Source organism: Nomascus leucogenys, chromosome 5, assembly GCF_006542625.1.
Source record: "Nomascus leucogenys isolate Asia chromosome 5, Asia_NLE_v1, whole genome shotgun sequence".
Lineage (NCBI taxonomy): Eukaryota > Metazoa > Chordata > Mammalia > Primates > Hylobatidae > Nomascus > Nomascus leucogenys.
Genome location: NC_044385.1, coordinates 19,762,629 through 19,782,526, shown reverse-complemented (window position 1 = coordinate 19,782,526; position 19,898 = coordinate 19,762,629). Strand labels below are relative to the sequence as shown.

The following is a 19,898-nucleotide window of genomic DNA, read 5'->3' as shown; positions in this document are numbered from 1 at the left end:
TGTTCCCATAATTCCCCAGAATCCCTTCCAGCCTCCTGGACTGTTGCAGAAACCAGGAGAAAGCAGCATCTCTAGCCAGCTCCCGCCTGTGTACCAACATGGGTTCAGTCACATTGCCCTGTTGGGCTCTATGTCTTGTCCTCCATTCCCTCATATTCTGTCTACCAAAGTGCTCCAGATGATCTGATTTCCATGTGTGTCTGGCCCTCTTCAGCTCTATATGTGCCAGATTCATATAAAGACCGAGGTGTGAGGGGGCCACAGAAGGGGCCATGGTCATGTGCTGTACAGCCTGGACTGAGGGAAGCCACAGTGCACAGCCTGTGCTCAGCACATCCCCATGTGGTTCATGTCCATTTGGGTTCTGTCTTTTCTGTGTCATCCATGTTCTGTCTCTTCTGTGGGCTCAGAGGCATGATTGTGTCCATATCTTCTGACCTCCCCAGCCCTGCCCGCCAAGTTCACAAAGGGTCTGAGGAATGAAGAGGCCACAGAAGGGGCCACGGCTATGCTGCAGTGTGAGCTGAGCAAGGCGGCCCCTGTTGAGTGGAGGAAGGGACCTGAAACCCTCAGAGATGGGGACAGATACAACCTGAGGCAGGATGGGACCAGATGTGAGCTGCAGATTCATGGCCTGTCCATGGCAGACACTGGGGAGTACTCATGTGTATGTGGGCAGGAGAAGACATCGGCCACTCTCATTGTCAAGGGTAATGACCACACGTGGCCACATGGACTGATGTGGGTGTGTGTCCTTCCTCTGTGTGCAGTTGCAGGCACAGCACACCTCCTTGCGGATGCTCCTTTCCTCTTTCTCCTGCTGTTTCCTCTGTCCCCTCTGCTCATGGGTTCCAACGTTATCCTGTGCCCTGGTGTCTGTACTGAGCTTCAGCCATGTGACCTTGTGTACCAGTCATGGTTGTAGGGAAGGAATTCCCACCTTGTTTCCCTCCCACTGCCTCCCATCACCACCTAATCAATCCAACTTTCTGCCATCCTTCATTTGAGACCTGGAGTCTTTTAGCCACAGGGTCTCGTGTCCTTCTCAGAGGGAGGCCTCTGGTGCCCAGGAAAGGGAGGCAGGACCTAGAGCCCTGGCCCCTGCAGCCTGGCCCTGGTTCTCAGTGTAGCCTTGTGGGGCAAACAGCCCCTGTGGCACTTGAGGGTCTAAGGGAACCTGGTCCCTGCCCTGGAGTCTGGGTGACACGGCCCTGTCCTGGGGTCTGGAAGACACGGCCCCACTCTGGAGTCTGAGTACACATCCCTGCCCTGGGATTTGGGTGCCCACAGAGGGGAGGTGGAACCTGTAGCCCTGGGCCCTGGCCTCGCCCTGGGATCTGGGGAACTCAGCTCTGCCCTCAGGTCTGGGGTACAGGGCCTTACCCTGGGTTCTGAAGTACACATCCCTGCCCTGGGATCTGGGGTGTGTGGCCCTGTGGGGGCTGGGGTGGGTTCCTGGGTGAGCGGACAGCCTCCTAAGCCCTGGGTAGATCTAGCCCCTCCCTGCTTTCCCACCACGCTGCCTCCTCACCCCTGAATCACAGACTGGTGGTCCCCAGTACCATCTGAGGCAGCACCTCCTGTGGAGCCAGGCCAGGGAGCTGGGAGGAGCCCAGGCCCTCATCTGCTGGCCTGGAGAGCGATGCCTGGTATAGATCTGGAGCTGACCCTGCCTCCTGCCCCCTGCAGCCCCACAGCCAGTGTTCCGGGAGCCACTGCAGAGTCTGCAGGCAGAGGAGGGCTCCACAGCCACCCTGCAGTGTGAGCTGTCTGAGCCCACTGCTACAGTGGTCTGGAGCAAGGGTGGCCTGCAGCTGCAGGCCAATGGGCGCCGGGAGCCACGGCTTCAGGGCTGCACCGCGGAGCTGGTGTTACGGGGCCTACAACGTGAAGACACTGGTGAATACACTTGCACCTGTGGCTCCCAGGCCACCAGTGCCACCCTCACTGTCACAGGTGGGCTCCCAGGCTAGCGTGGCCAGGATACAGCGCAGTTCCTGTGCTTTGGGCGGACCCTCGGGGCTGCCTCCCCACCTGGGGCTCCCAATTGAGGAGACAGGGCTCCACAGGGTGGGGGTCCTACCTGCCTTGAGGCCCTGCCTCCTTCCTGGTAGCTGCTCTGATGCGGTTCCCCCTCCCCACTCTGCCCTCTATCACACCTGTTAGTTCCCCCTTATAGCTCCTCAGGGACCTGCCCTCATGCCCTGCTCCCTCCCCTGCAGCTGCGCCTGTGCGGTTCCTCCAAGAGCTGCAGCCCCAGGAGGTGGATGAGGGGGGCACTGCACACTTACGCTGCGAGCTGAGCCGGGCGGGTGTGAGCGTGGAGTGGCGCAAGGGCTCCCTACAGCTCTTCCCTTGTGCCAAGTACCAGATGGTGCAGGATGGTGCAGCTGCGGAGCTGCTGGTACGCGGAGTGGAGCAGGAGGATGCGGGTGACTACACGTGTGACACGGGCTACACACAGAGCATGGCCAGCGTCTCTGTCCGTGGTGAGCTGCTCACCAGCCCCTGCCTCCCACAGCCCCTCACCCTTGGTCAGTGGCAAGGGGCACTAAGCATCCCTTCCTGCATCCCCCCCAGTCCCCAGGCCCAAGTTCAAGACTCGGCTTCAGAGTCTGGAACAGGAGACAGGTGACATAGCCCGGCTGTGCTGTCAGCTGAGTGATGCAGAGTCGGGGGCCACGGTGCAATGGCTCAAGGAGGGCGTGGAGCTGCATGCGGGCCCCAAGTACGAGATGCGGAGCCAGGGGGTCACACGGGAGCTGCTGATCCATCAACTGGAGGCCAAGGACACGGGCGAGTATGCCTGCGTAACAGGCGGCCAGAAAACCGCTGCCTCCCTCAGGGTCACAGGTAAGCGGTGGGGCCTCCCAGAGGAGAGGGTGAGCCCTTCCCTGCCATCCCACTCCCTTATGGTTGCCTTCTGGGTGCACCTGAGTCCCCTGCTCTCACGCTGTCTTCCTCCTCACCCCTGCACCTCCTGGTGTACCTGTCAGGGCTCTCTGAGAAAACCTGGGCAGCAAGGAAACAGGCTGCAGCCCCTCAAGCCCACCCCTGAGGCCGGTGTGTGAGTGCCCTGCTGAGCCCCAACCTGTTTCTCCTGCAAGCCTTGCCTCCCTGCTGTGCTAGCCAGGGTGGAGCTGGCTGCAGTGTGGGAGTGGACAGGCAGTCGAGTGTCCCACAACCCCTTCCCATTCCTGAGACACAACTGCCCTCTTGGCCCACACCTCCAGCCCAGATTCTTTCCCCAAAGAGCTCAGTGTCATGGGGGGATCTGTGCTTGTGAGCACATCAGGGGACAAAAGCTGTGTGGGACAGATGGGCCATGGCAGAAGAGTGTGAGAGTGCCCAGGAAGGCTTCCTGGAGGAGGGGGCGTGGGAGCTTGGCCTGGGCTCTTTTACTTGGCTGGTAAAGGGAACCGTCTCGCCCCACCCCTCAGAGCCTGAGGTGACCATTGTACGGGGGCTGGTTGATGTGGAGGTGCCGGCCGATGAGGATGTTGAGTTCAGCTGCGAGGTGTCCAGGGCTGGAGCCACAGGCGTGCAGTGGTGCTTACAGGGCCTGCCACTGCAAAGCAACGAGGTGACAGAGGTGGCTGTGCGGGATGGCCGCATCCACACACTGCGGCTGAAGGGCGTGACGCCCGAGGATGCTGGCACTGTCTCCTTCCATTTGGGAAACCATGCTTCCTCTGCCCAGCTCACCATCAGAGGTAGCCACAGGCGGGCCCCACCAGTGACTGCATGGGGTGAGAATGTCCGGGCCCTGCTGGGTATGGAGACAGATGGCAAAGGTTCCTGCCTTTAGAGGCTGGGGGCCTGGCAGGGAGGTGGACCTATGAGCTGGCATTTCAGGGTGGGCCTAGGATGTCAGGGGAGAGTGGGCTGAGTCAGGCTGGTGGGGCAGGTTGTCGTGGGCTTCCAGTAGGCTGACACAGTGTTGGATTTTGGGTCTTGGCCCTTGCAGGGGGGCCACTGCAAACCATAGCCCACTCCCAGCCCTCAGTCATCTGCACCATCTCCTCTAGTTCTCACACTAGTCCCATTTACCCACCCGTCATCCATCCTTTCATTCATCCATTTATCCATTCACCCATCCATCCACCCGTTCACTATTCATCCATCCATCATCCGTCCATTATTCATCGATCCATCTACAGTCCATCTATTTATCCATTGATCAGCCATCCATCCACCCATTATGCATCCATTCATTCTTCCATTGATCCATTCACCTATCCACTGTCCATTAGAGCAGACTCTGCCTGCAACTGGAATGGGGAGCTGAGAACAGGCCCCCATGTGCATGCCTTTGTGCACTGGGGGAGGATACCCAGGGATGGACTCCCAGGATGATGAGACTGTGTTGATTGAGGGGGCACCTGTCAGCTGAGGCTGACACCCATGCCTCCTCTGTGTCCAGCTCCCGAGGTGACCATCCTGGAGCCCCTGCAGGACGTGCAGCTCAGTGAGGGCCAGGATGCCAGCTTCCAGTGCCGGCTATCCAGAGCTTCAGGCCAGGAAGCCCACTGGGCTTTAGGAGGGGTGCCCCTGCAGGCCAATGAGATGAATGACATCGCTGTGGAGCAGGGCACACTCCACCTGCTCACCCTACACAAGGTGAGGCCTCTGGGACCTAAGTGTACCAGGACAGGGATGCTTCCAACTCCATTCGGGAAGGTCTTCCACTCGGGGGTTGTGTTGGGGAGGTGATGAGCTCCTGTCATTGAGGTCTGGCAAGCTGGCTGGGCTCCTCCTGGTCGGGATGGGGGCTCCCAGGGCAAAGCATGTCTCTCCCTGCTTCCTAGGTGACCCTCGAGGATGCTGGAACTGTCAGTTTCCACGTGGGCACGTGTAGCTCTGAGGCCCAGCTGAAAGTCACAGGTGGGCAGCCCCTTTCCACACCAGTCACTCTGCCCGCAGATGCCCAGTTTCCTGGGCACCAGCACATCCTACCCATTGGCAGCTGTCTGCGGGCGGGGGGCAGAAACCCAAGACTTCCAACAGTGATGTTGTCTTGGGGCTGGCAATTTTCCAACCCCTGGCCACTGAAGCCATGGACCAGAGAGGTCACTGGGGGGTAGGCTGGTGGAGGTAGTCTTGAGAAATTCCAGGGTGTGCGTGGGGTCCCTGTCCAGGATTAATGCCACCTGTGGGAGGGAGATGGGGGGCCCAGCTGCCATAGGCTTGGGCCCTAAGGTGGAGGCAGGACCTTCCTGACTTCCACCCTCCAAATGCCTACTCCTATGATACGGATGCACACACATGCCAGCACATCCATGTTTACACACATCTGCATGCCTGACAGGCTTAAAGGTGCAGATGCAAAAACATGCCTATGACAAGTGTATGGATTTGGGCAAGCACGCAAACAAGATGTTAGGAACCTTCAGCTTGGGTCATACCTTGCCCCCAGAGCTGGTTATCCCTGAGTACTTGTTCTTGAGTGCTCTTCCCCTACTGTCCTACCTTTAGGTCTCAAACGGGTCCCATCTGTGTACTCATCATCCATCTATTCATTCATCCATTTATCCATTTATCTATCCACCTTCCACCCATCTGCTATCCACCATCCATCCATCCATCCATCCATCCATCCATCCATCCATCCATCCATCATCTCTCCATTCATCTATCATCCATCCTTCTATCGTCTGTCCATCAATGCATTCATAATCCATCCATTCATCCATTTAGCATCCATACAACTACCATCCATCCATTCACCATCCACCATCCATCCATTCACCATCCACCCATCCACCATCCATCCATTTAGTATTCATCTATCCATCTCGCTGTTCATCCATATATCCATCCATCTGCCCATTCACACATTCACCATCCATACTTCATTTATACAACATCCATTCATCTATTCGTTATCCATTCACACACCCACCATCCATCCACCCAACCACTGATCCACCCGCTATCCATCCATTTACTATCCATCTATCCATCCACTGTCCATTCACCCATCCTTCCATTCATCTACCATCCACCCATCCATCCATCTACCATCCATCTACCCTTCCCCCATCCACTCATGTATTCATCACTCACTCATCCACTATTCACCTATCTTTTCATTCATCCACCATCCGTCATACATTCACAATCCACCTGCTATCCATTCATTCACCATAGAATATACCCTCTAAGCTCCTACCCTTAACCAAGTCCTGAACCTCATGATGGGCCAGATGCAGTCTGCCTTCAGGGGGTCCCCAATCTGTTGGAGGAGTTGGACATGGAGGTAGTGTGTCCTTCATCCTAGGTGCCACCTCCCATTCCCAAGTCTTTAAAAGGAGACAGATGCAGTCAGTTCTGTTGCCTGTGGGTTCGGGAAAGGTTCCAGATGCCAGTGCCCTCAAGTTGAGTGATGAAGATGGGAAGTTTCCCAGGTGTCCTAAGCAGGGGCAGGATAGCAGGGGCCTGGTGTGTTCATCAGAGTGGGCAACTGTATGGAGCAGCATGGAGCTGGGCTGTGCTTTGGCCCCTCTCTAGGTGAGGTATTCTCAGCCTGGGTGAGCTGGCTCACGTACAGACACCTGACTGTGACCTTTTGGTGAGGGCCCTGGCACAGGTGTGTAAATGGGTACCCATCCCAGGCCCAGGTAGGTGGTGTGGTGGAAGAACTTGGAAACTTGCTGGAGACAAGAATGAAGAGTTGGTGGGGCAAGATGAGGAGGTGGTCAGATGTGCACTTGGGGAAGACAGTCAAGGGAAGACCGGGAGCTGGTGCTGGGGTGTCAGTGGTGCACATGAGGAAGAGCATGGAGAGGCTTCCAGTGGAGGGCCTGCTTGGGTGGGCACAGGGGCTGATTTGCCTGGTGTTGTCCTGATGGGTGGCTGGTATCTCTGTAAGTTCTCCCCACTCACGCTTCCTCACCCCATGGGATGGAAGTGTCTGGGCTTTGCCAACTGCAGTTTCTCTCTCTTTGTGAGGAGGCTCACAGGATGGTCTTGGGAAGTTTCTCAGGGGCAAGCAAGGATGGAGGCCGGCATCTCCGTTGCCTGATCCCAGGCAGCAGGTGGTGGAATAAGCCTTTGGTTCTGTCTTCCTCCCTTGCCTGTGGAGTGTGGGGTTCAACTCTGTGGGCAGCAGTAGCCTGGGCACGTTCTCCTATCTGCCGTGACCACCCTGAGTTTCCATCTGAGAGGTGGGTGGGAGGGAGGAGGAGAGTGTGGAAGGCACAGGGCAGGCACTGGGCCACTCCCTGAGTTTGGGCCCTGCTGTGTGACCAGGCACGGAGCAGTTGCCACTCAACATAAGGGCCCTGGAATTCTGGGCTGAAGGGACCTTGGAGGACATCTGGACAAAATGCCCTCTTGGGATGGGAGAAGCGTCTGCTTCCACACCCCCAGGGACAGGGAACTCACTTTCTGAGGTGAACTGCCATCCGCTCACAGTAGCAGGCCCTGTGGCTTCTCCTTCCCAACCCACATTGGGTCAGATAAGGCACCAAATGCCAGAAAGAACTCCAGCCATGGGGCTTGGAGCTTGTCCATTCTGCCTGCTGAGAAGGGCATGTGTGCCTGTCATCAGCCTCCTGTGGGTGAAACCAGGCATGTTCTGAAGGGGTGTGTGGGGGTGCGGGTCTATGAGTTGGAGCTGAGCCACTCTCCACAGGCTCACTGTGGGTGGCCTCTGTGTCCCCCTCTGTGATCAGGGTGGGTTTCTATTCCCTAACCCTAGGTCACCCTCCTGGTCTGGGTGATGCCTGCTCTGGCAGACCCGAGGGTGGCCCCCGTACCAGTTACTACTAGCCCCAAGGCTATTCTAGCAAGTCCCCCTTTTGGTGGGGGTGAGGGGACAGGGTCTCCTGTTGCCCAGGCTGGAATGCAGTGATGTGAACATAGCTCAGTGTAGCCTCAACCCCCTGGGCTCAAGCGATCCTCCCACCACAGCTTTGCGAGTAGCTGGGATTATAGGCACATGCCTCCACAGGGTCTCACTATGTTGCCCACGCTGGTCTTGAACTCCTGGGCTCAAACAGTCCTCCCACCTTGATCTCCCAAAGTGCTGGGATTACAGACATGAGCCACCGTGCCTGGCCAAGTCCCACTTCTAACACCAATTCTGGAGAACAACACACTCACTGTTTTTCTTCTATTATACTCTCACAACACAGAACACTCTGTGACCAGATGTGTGGGGGCCATACACCAAGCGATTCTCTAGCAGACAGCAACTGGCTGTCCACACTTCAATTCAATTCTGATACTCTCTACTTGGAGTTAGAGTCAGATTTCATAGATTAAGGGCTCAGTCCCACAAGACTGCCCCACTTCAGATGCCAGTGGGAAGTCCCAAGCCACCCACACTTCTGACTGAACAGCTATGAAATGGGGTTCCCACTACCCTTCCTTGAGTTTGATTAACTTGCTAAGGCAGCTCCCAGAATTCATAGAAACACTTGTATCGAGCAGCTATTATAAAGGATACAGCTCAGGAATAGCCATGTGGAAAAGATTTAAAGGGCAAAGGATGGGGGTGGGGGTGGGCATAGACCTTCCATGTTCTCTCTGGGCGTGCCATGCTCCCAGTACCTCCATATCTTCACCAACCTGGGAACTCATCAAATCTCATTTAAGAGCTTTTATAGAGCATAATCTCTGTTCCCCTCTCCCCTTTCTAGAGGTGGGAGGGTGGGAAAATTCCAACCCTCTGAACACTTGGCCTTTCTAGGGGCCCATTCTGATGTTGTCCAGGACCCCTACCTGAGCAACCTCATTAGCAAAAACTCAGGTGTAGTCAAAGGAGTACATTATGAACACTCAGGAATTTCTGAGGGCTTTAGGAGCAGAGACACAATCTATTCTTGGGCCATACCCTCACACCAGTGAACCCTAAAGTGGCCCAGTCCTGTGGACTCCAGGGTGTCCCAGCCTCGCCCTCCTTCTTACCCTCTTGTGCAGAGGCAGCGCCGTGCCTGGTACGTGGCTTGCAGAATGTGGATGTCTTCGCGGGGGAGGTGGCCACGTTCTCCTGTGAGGTGTCTCACGCGGGTGGGCCGGAGGCCCGCTGGTGGCTGGATGGGACCCTGCTACAGGATGGCCCCCAGAGCGCCATCGCTGTGCGAGACGGGATCTTTCACTCCCTCATGCTCTCAGGCCTGGGGGTGGCCGACTCTGGCACTGTCACCTTCCATGCAGGGCCCCTGGTCTCCACGGCCAAGTTGTTGATCAAAGGTATTGGCCGATGGGAACCCCTGCCATGCTGGCACTTTTGTATGCTTCCTGCGGGCTCCTGGGATCAGGGATTGGCCCCCAGGGCCACAGAGTGGGCACCACTCTATGCATGCTGTCTGCCTACAGTAGCACAGGTGGGCATGGAGGGTGGATGAGAAGTCTGGGCTTAGGGAGTGGTGTAGCTGGACACCAACCTATGCCCTGCTGGCTATCACCTTGCTGGCCGCACGTGCCCAGCCATGAAACCCAGTCCCTTGTGGAGGCAAGAGCAGCCCCTGCCGAGCCTACCCCTGCTGTCACCTGCTTCCTCTGCTGTGGGCTCAGGCTGGGTTTGTGCCCTTCTGGGAAAGAGCTGGCCATATAGGAGCCCCCTCCCAGTGACCCACATGGTGCCTTTGCCCCCTGTGCACCCTCAAAGAAAATGTGGAAGGTTCACCTGGGTCCTGGGACAAACAGCCATTTGTGGAGTAGGATTTGGACGGTGGAGATGGGATGGGGACCCCAAGAGAGATGGCAGAGTCCTTGCAGAAGGGGCGAGCTGGGCTGGGGCTCTGGCTCCTGAGCCAGGGCCAGAGGGCATGGGGTAGGGGGACTTTGGAGGGTGTATGTCCCTGTTGGGGCCATGTGCCCAGGGCCAGAGGGAGGTAGGGGCAAAGGGGACCAGGAGGGGCCCCCCTAGAAAGAGACCAAGCCTGACATTGCTATCCCCCATGGGTGGGGGTGAGGTGTGTCTGCAGTGGATAGCCCTGGGCTGTCATGGTGGGCCCCCTTCCCTGGGCCATGTGCCAGGCAGTCACTGCTCTGCTATTGCCTGCCACAGCTCTGTGCTTGCTGCCGCTGAAGCCTCTAATGCTGACAGCAGAGGGTGGGATGGCTGCAGTGGCTCAGCTCCGGGGGCTGACGTATGTCCGGCATGTTGGCCGACAGATCCTGTGGTGGAGGTGGTCAGTGCCATGCAGGACTTGGCCGTGGAGGAGGGTGGCTCGGCCGAGCTCCTCTGCCAGTACTCACGGCCCGTGCAGGCCACGTGGAAGATGGACGAGCGGGAGGTGCGCATGGATGGGCACCGTGTCATCATAGAGCAGGACTGGAACGTGGCCAGGCTGACCTTCAGGCCGGCCTTGCCCTGTGACAGTGGCATCTATTCTTGCGAGGCTGCGGGCACCCGCGTAGTGGCCCTGCTGCAAGTGCAAGGTGAGGCCGCCTGGTGGGCAGCCCCAGGCCCGGGGCAGCTTTGGCACAGCTTGGGCTGTGCAGTGATAGTGGAATGGCAGGCAGTGTCCGGTGGCGCTGGGACACAGGTGGCTCGGACAGGTGGGAACAGGCCCCATAGGTGGTAAGCTTGCTGCACCAGGAGCTGAGCTGTGGGTAGGCACGGCATGCACAGCTGCTGAACTTGTGGCTTCCATGAAGAATGTGTGGCCAAATTCGAAACTCCTACATGTGAACCCACAAGAGAATTAGAAAGGGAGGGGAGAGCGGAGGGCACTGGATTAGGGAGGAGGTCTCTGGTTGTTGTGAGTCTAAGCATGGCATCCCAGGGGCCAGGCAGCAGGTCTGGTAGCTCTGTTTGGGGGTGCAGAGAAAGGGGGATGTTTCCAGACCCTGAAGCTGCAGCAGGGCCATGGCGGGTAAAGCATGGCTCTGAGCCTCATGGCTGTGTTTGAGCCTGGTTGTGCGGTTGGCGAGTTTCTAGTCTTGTGAACACCTGTGAGGTTTCTCACCTGTGAGGTCAGGAGCCCAGTGCTAAAGTGGGCAGGGCGTGGTTGTGGTGGTGGGGGGGTGCTGGGTGACCACAGAGGCAGGCACGGGTGGCTCCACCCTGGACGCTGAGTGCCCGCCTCCACATAGCTTCTGGGGAGGGGGCATTTTGTTTGGCTTTTTGTAGTTTTCAGGGCACTCCCAAGGGACGTGGGGACCCTGGAAGCGCGGGCATGGTCTGATCCTCCCTCTCCCCGCAGCCAAGAACACGGTGGTGCGGGGGCTGGAGAACGTGGAGGCGCTGGAGGGCGGCGAGGCGCTGTTCGAGTGCCAGCTGTCCCAGCCCGAGGTGGCCGCCCACACCTGGCTGCTGGACGACGAACCCGTGCACACCTCCGAGAACGCCGAGGTGGTCTTCTTCGAGAACGGCCTGCGCCACCTGCTGCTGCTCAAAAACTTGCGGCCGCAAGACAGCTGCCGGGTGACCTTCCTGGCTGGGGATATGGTGACGTCCGCGTTCCTCACGGTCCGAGGTGACTGCGCTGTGCCGGTGCGGGGCGGGACCAGATCCTTCCCACTGGAGACTGCGGTGGGCGGGCGGCAGAGGGGGCGGGGCTGGGGGCTGGGGGCTGCGGCTGCAGAGGGGACGTCAGTCTCCGAGACCCTCCGGCAGAAGGCTGGGCCGCCGGAGCTGCAGAGGGGCTGAGGCCCTGGGAGCGGCACAAGGGGCAGGGTTCGCCAGGGGCCGGCCCCTCCCACCTGAGGCCGGGAGCCACCCGCTCCGCAGTGGGTAGAAGCCCAGGAGGGGTGGAACGGTGTGGGGCGCCATTCGCTGAGACCAGAGGCTCTCCGGAGCCAGGAGGGGGACGTGTTGGTCTCTGGGACCCCCAGGAGGCTGGGTTGAAGGCATGCAGGACTGGGGGCCAGATGAAAGGTGTCTCCAGCGGGAGGCTGGGCTGTCTTCGGGAGAGGGGCTTGCTGGGGCCGCAGGTGGGGAGCTTCGGTCTCCCAGACCCCTCCCACCCACGCAGGTGGGACGAAGGGAGGGTATGAAGCCCAGGCCCTGCTCCGGCCTTTGCCCTCACAACCCTTCCTTGGGCACACCCGCAGGCTGGCGCCTGGAGATCCTGGAGCCGCTGGAAAACGCGGCGGTCCGGGCCGGCGCGCAGGCCCGCTTCACCTGCACGCTCAGCGAGGCGGTGCCCCTGGGAGAGGCGTGCTGGTACATCAATGGCGCGGCGGTGCAGCCTGATGACAGCGACTGGACTGTCACCGCCGACGGCAGTCACCACAACCTACTGCTGCGCAGCGCCCAGCCCCACCACGCCGGGGAGGTCACCTTCGCTTGCCGCGACGCTGTGGCCTCTGCGCGGCTCACCGTGCTGGGTGGGTGGTGGGCGAGGTCCCTTTTCCCTCCCCTGCAGCTTGGGTCTGGGGCACGCCCTGCCTCCAGAGCTAGCGAGTGCGTGGGTGACCATCCTGGGCTGGGTTCTGCAGCGTCTGTCCGCTCCAGAGCCTGGGGTTGACTGCCTGCGGATATGGGCCTGACCATGGGAGTCTGGGAGGCTGCTCTTGGCCAGGCATAGCCATGCATGAGCCTACCACCCTGTGGATTCCTAAGGCCAAGGTCCCTTTGTCCTGCCATATCTCCCCCTGAGCTCCCCCGACTCCTAATGCAGATCTGAGCCCAGCTCTGGGGAGACAGGAGGTACAGAGATGCCAGGGGCTCTCCACGCTGGGTGGGCTCTGGGCAAATATAGTCTCCATGTGACACGCACCTGCAGCCAGTATCAGAGCCCAGTGGCTTCCAGAGGGACTGTTGGTGCCTACAGGGAGCCACCCCCCTGACCGGTCCCCCTTTTCCCCAGGCCTCCCTGACCCCCCAGAGGATGCTGAGGTGGTGGCTCGCAGCAGCCACACTGTGACACTGTCTTGGGCAGCTCCCATGAGTGATGGAGGCGGTGGTCTCTGTGGCTACCGCGTGGAGGTGAAGGAGGGGGCCACAGGCCAGTGGCGGCTGTGCCACGAGCTGGTGCCTGGACCCGAGTGTGTGGTGGATGGCCTGACCCCCGGGGAGACCTATCGCTTCCGTGTGGCAGCTGTGGGCCCTGTGGGTGCTGGGGAACCGGTTCACCTGCCCCAGACAGTGCGGCTTGGTGAGTTGCTTCACTGGGGCCTGGGGAGGGATCCCCGGGGGTGGGGCCTGCACCCTGGGTGCATCTTTGCTGATGGGGCCTATCCTCTGTCTGTGGGCGCTGTTCCCCAGCAGAGCCACCGAAGCCTGTGCCTCCCCAGTCCTCAGCCCCTGAGAGCCGGCAGGTGGCAGCTGGTGAGGATGTCTGTCTGGAGCTTGAGGTGGCGGCTGAGGCTGGCGAGGTCATCTGGTACAAGGGAACGGAGTGCATCCAGCCCAGTGGGCGGTTTGAGGTGGTCTCCCAGGGTCGGCGACAGATGCTGGTGATCAGGGACTTCACAGCAGAAGACCAGGGCGAGTACCACTGTGGCCTGGCCCAGGGCTCCACCTGCCCCATGGCTGCCACCTTCCAGGGTGCGTTGTCCCTGTCCTTCCAGGTTCCAGGGTGGGGAGCTCTGGTGTGGGGGTGCAGCTTGGCCTTCCTCTCACAGGCTCTCTCAGGGAAGGGCTGAGGGCCCTTTTGAGGACCCCATCACATGGGAGAGACTGAGGCTCCATAGGGAGTTGCAGCAAACCCCACGTTGCAGAGCCTTGATGGCCTGGGCCAGCCTGCCTATCCCTGAGCAGGTCCTGGGTGGTGCAGCCCTTGGTTCTTCTATTTTGGTCCCTTTAAGCTTCTGGGCCCCTGCACACAGACATCCCCTGTACTCTGAACCCCCTGAAACCCCCAGTGCTCCGAGCCCTCCCACACTCTGAGGCCTGTCCCCTGAACCCTGAGCCTAATCCTCCCTGCATGGCAGCCAGCACCCCCATGAATCTAGGCATTCTTTCCCAGAAGCAGGGCCAGAAGGGCTCAAATCAGCCCAATTTGCTTTTGCAGAGTCCTTTCCTGTTCCGGTCATCACATACCCTGTGCAGGGAGGTAGACTGAGGCCCCACTCAAAGTGGGGGAGCCGAGGCTCAGGGGCTCTGAGACTTGCAAAGATTGTGCCATCTGAAGTAGCTAGGGCCAGGTGGGGAGAGAGGCCTAGCAAGGCCACAGCCCAGCTACATACTGATAAGCAGCTGAGGTCTGGGGTGATGGCTCTGAACTAGCCCATTGACCGGTCTTTTGCCTTCCTCAGTGGCACTGAGCCCAGCCTCTGTGGATGAGGCCCCTCCTCAGCCCAGCCTGCCCCCCGAGGCAGCCCAGGAGGGTGACCTGCACCTACTGTGGGAGGCCCTGGCTCGGAAACGTCGCATGAGCCGTGAGCCCACACTGGACTCCATTAGCGAGCTGCCTGAGGAGGACGGCCGCTCGCAGCGCCTGCCACAGGAGGCAGAGGAGGTGGCACCTGATCTCTCCGAAGGCTACTCCACGGCCGATGAGCTGGCACGCACTGGAGATGCTGACCTCTCACACACCAGCTCTGATGATGAGTCCCGGGCAGGCACCCCTTCCCTGGTCACCTACCTCAAGAAGGCTGGGAGGCCAGGCACCTCACCACTGGCCAGCAAGGTGAGCCCCCCCAACTTGGCCTGCAAGGAGAGGTCTGAGACCTTCACCATCTATCCATCCATCCATCCCTCCATCCACTATTCATCCATTTGCCATTCATCCACCCATCTATGCATCTACTCATCTGTCCATCTTTTCTTCCATTCATCCACTCATCTGCCATTCATCCATCTATCCATGCATCCATTTGTCCATCTTTCCTTCCTTCCTTCCATGTATCCATCCATGCATCTTTCTGTCCATCCATTCATCCATACACCATTCATCTATCCATCCATCCATGCCTCCATCCACCATTCATCCACCCATCCATGCATCCATCCATCCACCATTCATCCATCCATCCATGCATGCATCTTTCTAGCCATCGTTCATCCATCCATCCACCATTCATCTGTCCATCCATCCACGCATCCGTCCACCATTCATCCACCCATCCATGCATCCATCTACCTGCCATTCATCCATCCATCCATGCATGCATCCATCCACCATTCATCCGTTCATTCATGCATCCATCCATCTAAACCACTCATCCACCCATCTATGCATCCATCCATCCATCCTTCCATCCATCCACCCATCCACCCATCCACCATTCATCCATCTATGCATCCATCCATCCATGCATCCACCCATACTTTAATTCATCCAACTGCCATCCATCTATTCAGGCATCCGTTTTTCCATCCTTCCATCCTTCTACCTAATCAATCCATTTATACATCTGTCGTTCCTTACTTTCATCTGTTTATGCATCATCCATCTACCATCCATCCATCCATCCTTCCATCCATCCATGCACGATCCATCCATCAATGCATGCATTTATTCTCTTCTGTCTGTCCACCATCCATCCTTCAATCCATGCATCTGTCTATTCTTCCTTCTATCCATTTATCCATCCATGTATCCATTCTTCCTTTCATTCATTCATCCATTCATGCATTTATTCTTTCTTCATTTCATCCACCCATTTATTTATGTGTCCATTTTTGTTTCCTTTCATCTATTCATCTGCCATCTATTCATCCATATGTTCATCTTTCTTTCCTTTCTTCCATCTATCCATCCACCATCTATCCATCCATGCACACATTCCTCCTTCCATCTAGTCATCCATCCACCCATCTGCCATCTACATACTCATCCATCTATCATCTATTCACCATTCTGCCCTCTGTCCATTCATCATCTGTCCATAATCCTTCCATCTCATCCACCAGCCACCCACTCACTCACTCATCCATCCATCCATCCATACACCTGTTCTCCCATTCAACCATCCATTCATCAATGTATCTCTCCATCCACCCTGCATCCATCCATTCATATACACATCTGACCGTTAAAACTTTTGCCTGAAGAGTTGGAACTGGTCTCTTTATGGTGTTCTTCACAACCCTGTTCATCCTGGTCTGAGTGACTGTGTAAAGCAATTTCCAGGAAGTGGGCTTGCTTTTTGGAAGGTGCTGTCAGACATCTAGGTCAATTGAAGCTAGTGTGGGTCCAATTGGTAGGAGGAAAAAGGGCATACTGGAGCAAGACCTGGAGCTGCCCCTGCCATGCATTCCACACCTGTCATGCCCTGTTCCTGGCCTCAGATTCCCTGTCTCACCATGACATCAGGCTCTGTGCCCACAGGTTGGGGCCCCAGGAGCCCGCTCTGTGAAGCCACAGCAGCAACAGGAGCCACTGGCTGCTGTGCACCCACCACTGGGAGACCTGAGCACCAAAGACCTGGGTGATCCCTCAATGGACAAGGCAGCTGTGAAGATCCAGGCTGCCTTTAAGGGCTACAAGGTCCGGAAGGAGATGAAGCAGCAGGAAGGGCCCATGTTCTCCCACACATTTGGGGACACCGAGGCACAGGTGGGGGACGCCCTGCGACTGGAGTGTGTCGTGGCCAGCAAGGCAGATGTGCGAGCCCGCTGGCTGAAGGATGGTGTGGAGCTGACCGACGGACGGCACCATCACATCGACCAGCTTGGGGATGGCACCTGCTCTCTGCTGATCACTGGCCTGGGCCATGCTGATGCTGGCCGCTACACCTGTCAGGTGAGCAACAAGTTTGGCCAGGTGGCCCACAGTGCCTGTGTGGTGGTCAGTGGGACAGAGAGTGAGGCCGAGAGCTCCTCTGGGGGTGAGCTGGATGATGCCTTCCGCCGAGCTGCCCGGCGGCTGCACCGGCTCTTCCGCACCAAAAGCCCAGCTGAAGTTTCAGACGAGGAGCTCTTCCTGAGTGCAGACGAGGGCCCTGCAGAGCCAGAGGAGCCCGCGGACTGGCAGACATACCGTGAAGATGAGCATTTCATCTGCATCCGTTTTGAGGCGCTCACTGAGGCCCGCCAGGCGGTAACTCGCTTCCAGGAGATGTTTGCCACACTGGGCATCGGGGTGGAGATCAAGCTGGTGGAACAGGGGCCTCGGAGGGTAGAGATGCGCATCAGCAAAGAGACCCCCACCTCTATGGTGCCTCCAGAGCCATTGCCCAGCCTACTGACTTCTGACACCGGTGAGTCTGCACACAGCCTCGGTCTGGGGTCACGAGCCAGGGTGCAGAGGCAGGGAGAGGCAGGGGAGAAGGATCCAGGCTAGTCATGGCTAGAGTCTGCTGCAAGCTCAAGGGGTTACCTGTGCCCACCATTGGGCTCTTCGCAGGTGCAGCCCACTGAGGTGTGAAAAGCCCTGACTTTGAGGTTAAATAGAGCTGAATTTGAACTCCAACCCTGTCTCTTACTAGCTGTGTGCTTTGGTGGAAGCTGCTTAGCATCTCTGTACCTCAGCTTTCACATCTGTGAAATGAGAATGGGAATGCAGTTGTACCTTGGTATAACAGAGGATGGATTTCAGAACCCTCGTGTGTACCCAAATCCACACATACTCAAGTCCCCAAATCAGCCCTGCAGAACCTATATATATGAAAAGTCAGCCCTCCCTGTACAGGGTTTTGCATCCCACAGATGCTGTATTTTTTGATCCACGTTTGGTTGAAAAATATCCACATGCAAGTGGACCCATGCAGTTCAAATGCATGTTGTTCAAAGGTCATTTGTATTCACTCTCTAGAATTTTTTAAAAATGAGACTCTGAATTGTAACCTGTATAAAATGCTGCACTCCTCATGGTCCAGTCTGCATACCATTTCCCATTCCAGCATCTAGGAGTAATTAAAAAGCCATTTCCTTGTTTACTTGTATCTCTCTAGGAATGTTAAAGAAGGTATGATGAATGACCCACAGCGTTATTTCTTGAAACTTCTCTCCAATTTTGAGCCTCTCCCTTGCTTCAAATCCCTCACCTGCTCCTCGTGGACTTGCAGGCCACACAGTCTTTATCTTTGCTTTACCTCCCTTTTCCTCCCTGTTTCCAGCCCTTTATCCCTTTTGCCTCAAAGTAGCTTGGGAACCAAGCTGGCAAACAGAATTCTTAGAGAACAAGGAAGAGAGAGAGGCTTAGCAGGCAAAGATACCATTCTGTTTAGCTGTCAGGGTCTGTGAATGCTCCCATATGAATGATTGTTCTGTACATTGTATGTGTCAAACCATTCATCTGGTGGCAACTTGCATGTATGTGGCAGCCAGACGTGATCATTGTTCCCTGGGGTTAACTCACCCATCTGTCCCAGCCCCAGTGTTCCTGACCGAGTTGCAGAACCAAGAAGTGCAGGATGGGTATCCTGTGAGCTTTGACTGCGTGGTGACAGGTCAGCCCATGCCCAGTGTGCGCTGGTTCAAGGATGGGAAGTTGTTGGAGGAGGATGACCACTACATGATTAATGAAGACCAACAGGGTGGCCATCAGCTCATCATCACAGCCGTAGTACCAGCAGACATGGGCGTCTACCGCTGCCTGGCCGAGAACAGCATGGGTGTCTCCTCCACCAAAGCTGAGCTCCGTGTGGACTGTGAGTACTGCATCTGGTTTGGTGTCTCCAGGGTGGGTGGTGTAGGGGCTCCTGAGTTGGTCTTGAGGATGGTTCAGAGAGCGTTCATCTCAGGCCAGGCAGGATTTGGGGCCTCAGTGTCTTGTGGCTGATGGAAAGCTCTCTGGGAGCTAGGGCCAAGACAGGCCCCTAGTCTGGAGCCCCTTGGGGTAAGGGGTTGAGGGATCTCATCTCTGTGAGAGGCATCCTGGCTGGGACAGAGGCTCAGGAAGATTTGGAAGTGGACTTCATGGAGTAAGGTGAGGGGGTCAAGAAGGGTGAGTCCAGCATACCCCAACCACTCCCTTGAGGTCCCTTTTGAAGGCTGTCAGATGGCTTAATCAAGAAGCCTCTCAGGAGAAGCTCAAGGGCATGGTGAGTTGTTCGTGGCACTGTGGCATTATGAGAAATATGTATTTGACCTTTGTCCTCAGTTCCTGACACAGAGCTTCTAAATCCCTTGGAATTTCCTGGGTGATAGGAGCATCTTTTTTTCTAGTAAGGTGACTCTTCGTGGGCCCCCAGTTAGCTTCAGGATGAGGGGTGGTTTCCAGAAAGACTAAGCCTTTATTAGAAGCCCAAAACTTTCAGCACTACCTCCATCCTCTCGGGAGGATGGGGATGCTGGAGATTAAGTAATTTATCATGCCTGTGTGATACAGCCTGTATACAAACCCATAAACTAAGATGTTTGGGTAGCTTTCGGGTTGGTGAACACATGGAGGTGCCAGGATAGTTGTGCAAAGTGCCGCTCCTCTCCCTCACACCTTGCCCTATGTATCTTTTCCATGAGGCTATTCCTGAGTTATATCCTTTATAGTAAACCATTAGTAATAAGTAAAAAACTTTTCTGAGTTCTGCGAGCCATTGTTGCAAATTATCAAACACAAGGAAGAGGGTTGTAGGAACCTCCAATTTACAGCCATTCAGCCAAAAGTATGGGTGGAAATCTGGGACTTACAGCTGGCATCTAAAGTGAGAACATACTTGTGAGATTGATTCTGTTAATGTTTAGGATCTGTGCTAACTTTGGGTGGTTAATGTCAGAATTGAATGGATGTGTTGTACATCCAGTTGGCATCAGATGTGTTGTGAGTGAAAACAGCTCAGGCACAGACTCTGGAGCCACAGAGTTGGGTAAAATCCTGGCTCTGCCACTTATCAGCTATGTGATCTGGCAGAAGTGACTTTATCACTCAATGCCTCAGCCTCCTCATCTGGAAAATGGAGATCATGGAAACTGTCTTGTGGTATAGCTATGAGAGTTAAGTGAGTTGATTCATGTAAAACATTTAGTAGAACAGGCTGGCTATGTACATAGTTAAGCACAAATTGTTAGCTGGTATGCAAGGCAGTTGTTGGGACAGGAGAAGGGTGCTGTATCTTTCAGCCTGGTAAAGTCTCACTGAGTCCTCCAGCCTCTGGCTGGTACAGGCCGTGAG

The 19,898-nt window shown here is 56.6% G+C and overlaps 1 protein-coding gene across 2 annotated transcripts in view; it reads left to right on the top strand.

Moving 5' to 3' along the window:
• Positions 1-19,898, top strand: part of OBSCN (obscurin, cytoskeletal calmodulin and titin-interacting RhoGEF) — a 168,049-nt gene that overhangs the window by 93,531 nt on the left and 54,620 nt on the right. For both annotated transcript variants that reach the window (XM_030812735.1, XM_030812734.1), the window contains 14 exons: positions 447-710; positions 1,690-1,956; positions 2,223-2,489; positions 2,581-2,853; positions 3,441-3,713; positions 4,424-4,620; positions 4,809-4,884; positions 11,160-11,432; positions 12,010-12,285; positions 12,768-13,055; positions 13,166-13,447; positions 14,158-14,531; positions 16,176-17,046; positions 18,160-18,438. In XM_030812735.1, coding sequence (XP_030668595.1) covers positions 447-710; positions 1,690-1,956; positions 2,223-2,489; positions 2,581-2,853; positions 3,441-3,713; positions 4,424-4,620; positions 4,809-4,884; positions 11,160-11,432; positions 12,010-12,285; positions 12,768-13,055; positions 13,166-13,447; positions 14,158-14,531; positions 16,176-17,046; positions 18,160-18,438 — 4,260 coding nt within the window. The remainder of the gene's footprint in view (positions 1-446; positions 711-1,689; positions 1,957-2,222; positions 2,490-2,580; positions 2,854-3,440; positions 3,714-4,423; positions 4,621-4,808; positions 4,885-11,159; positions 11,433-12,009; positions 12,286-12,767; positions 13,056-13,165; positions 13,448-14,157; positions 14,532-16,175; positions 17,047-18,159; positions 18,439-19,898) is intronic.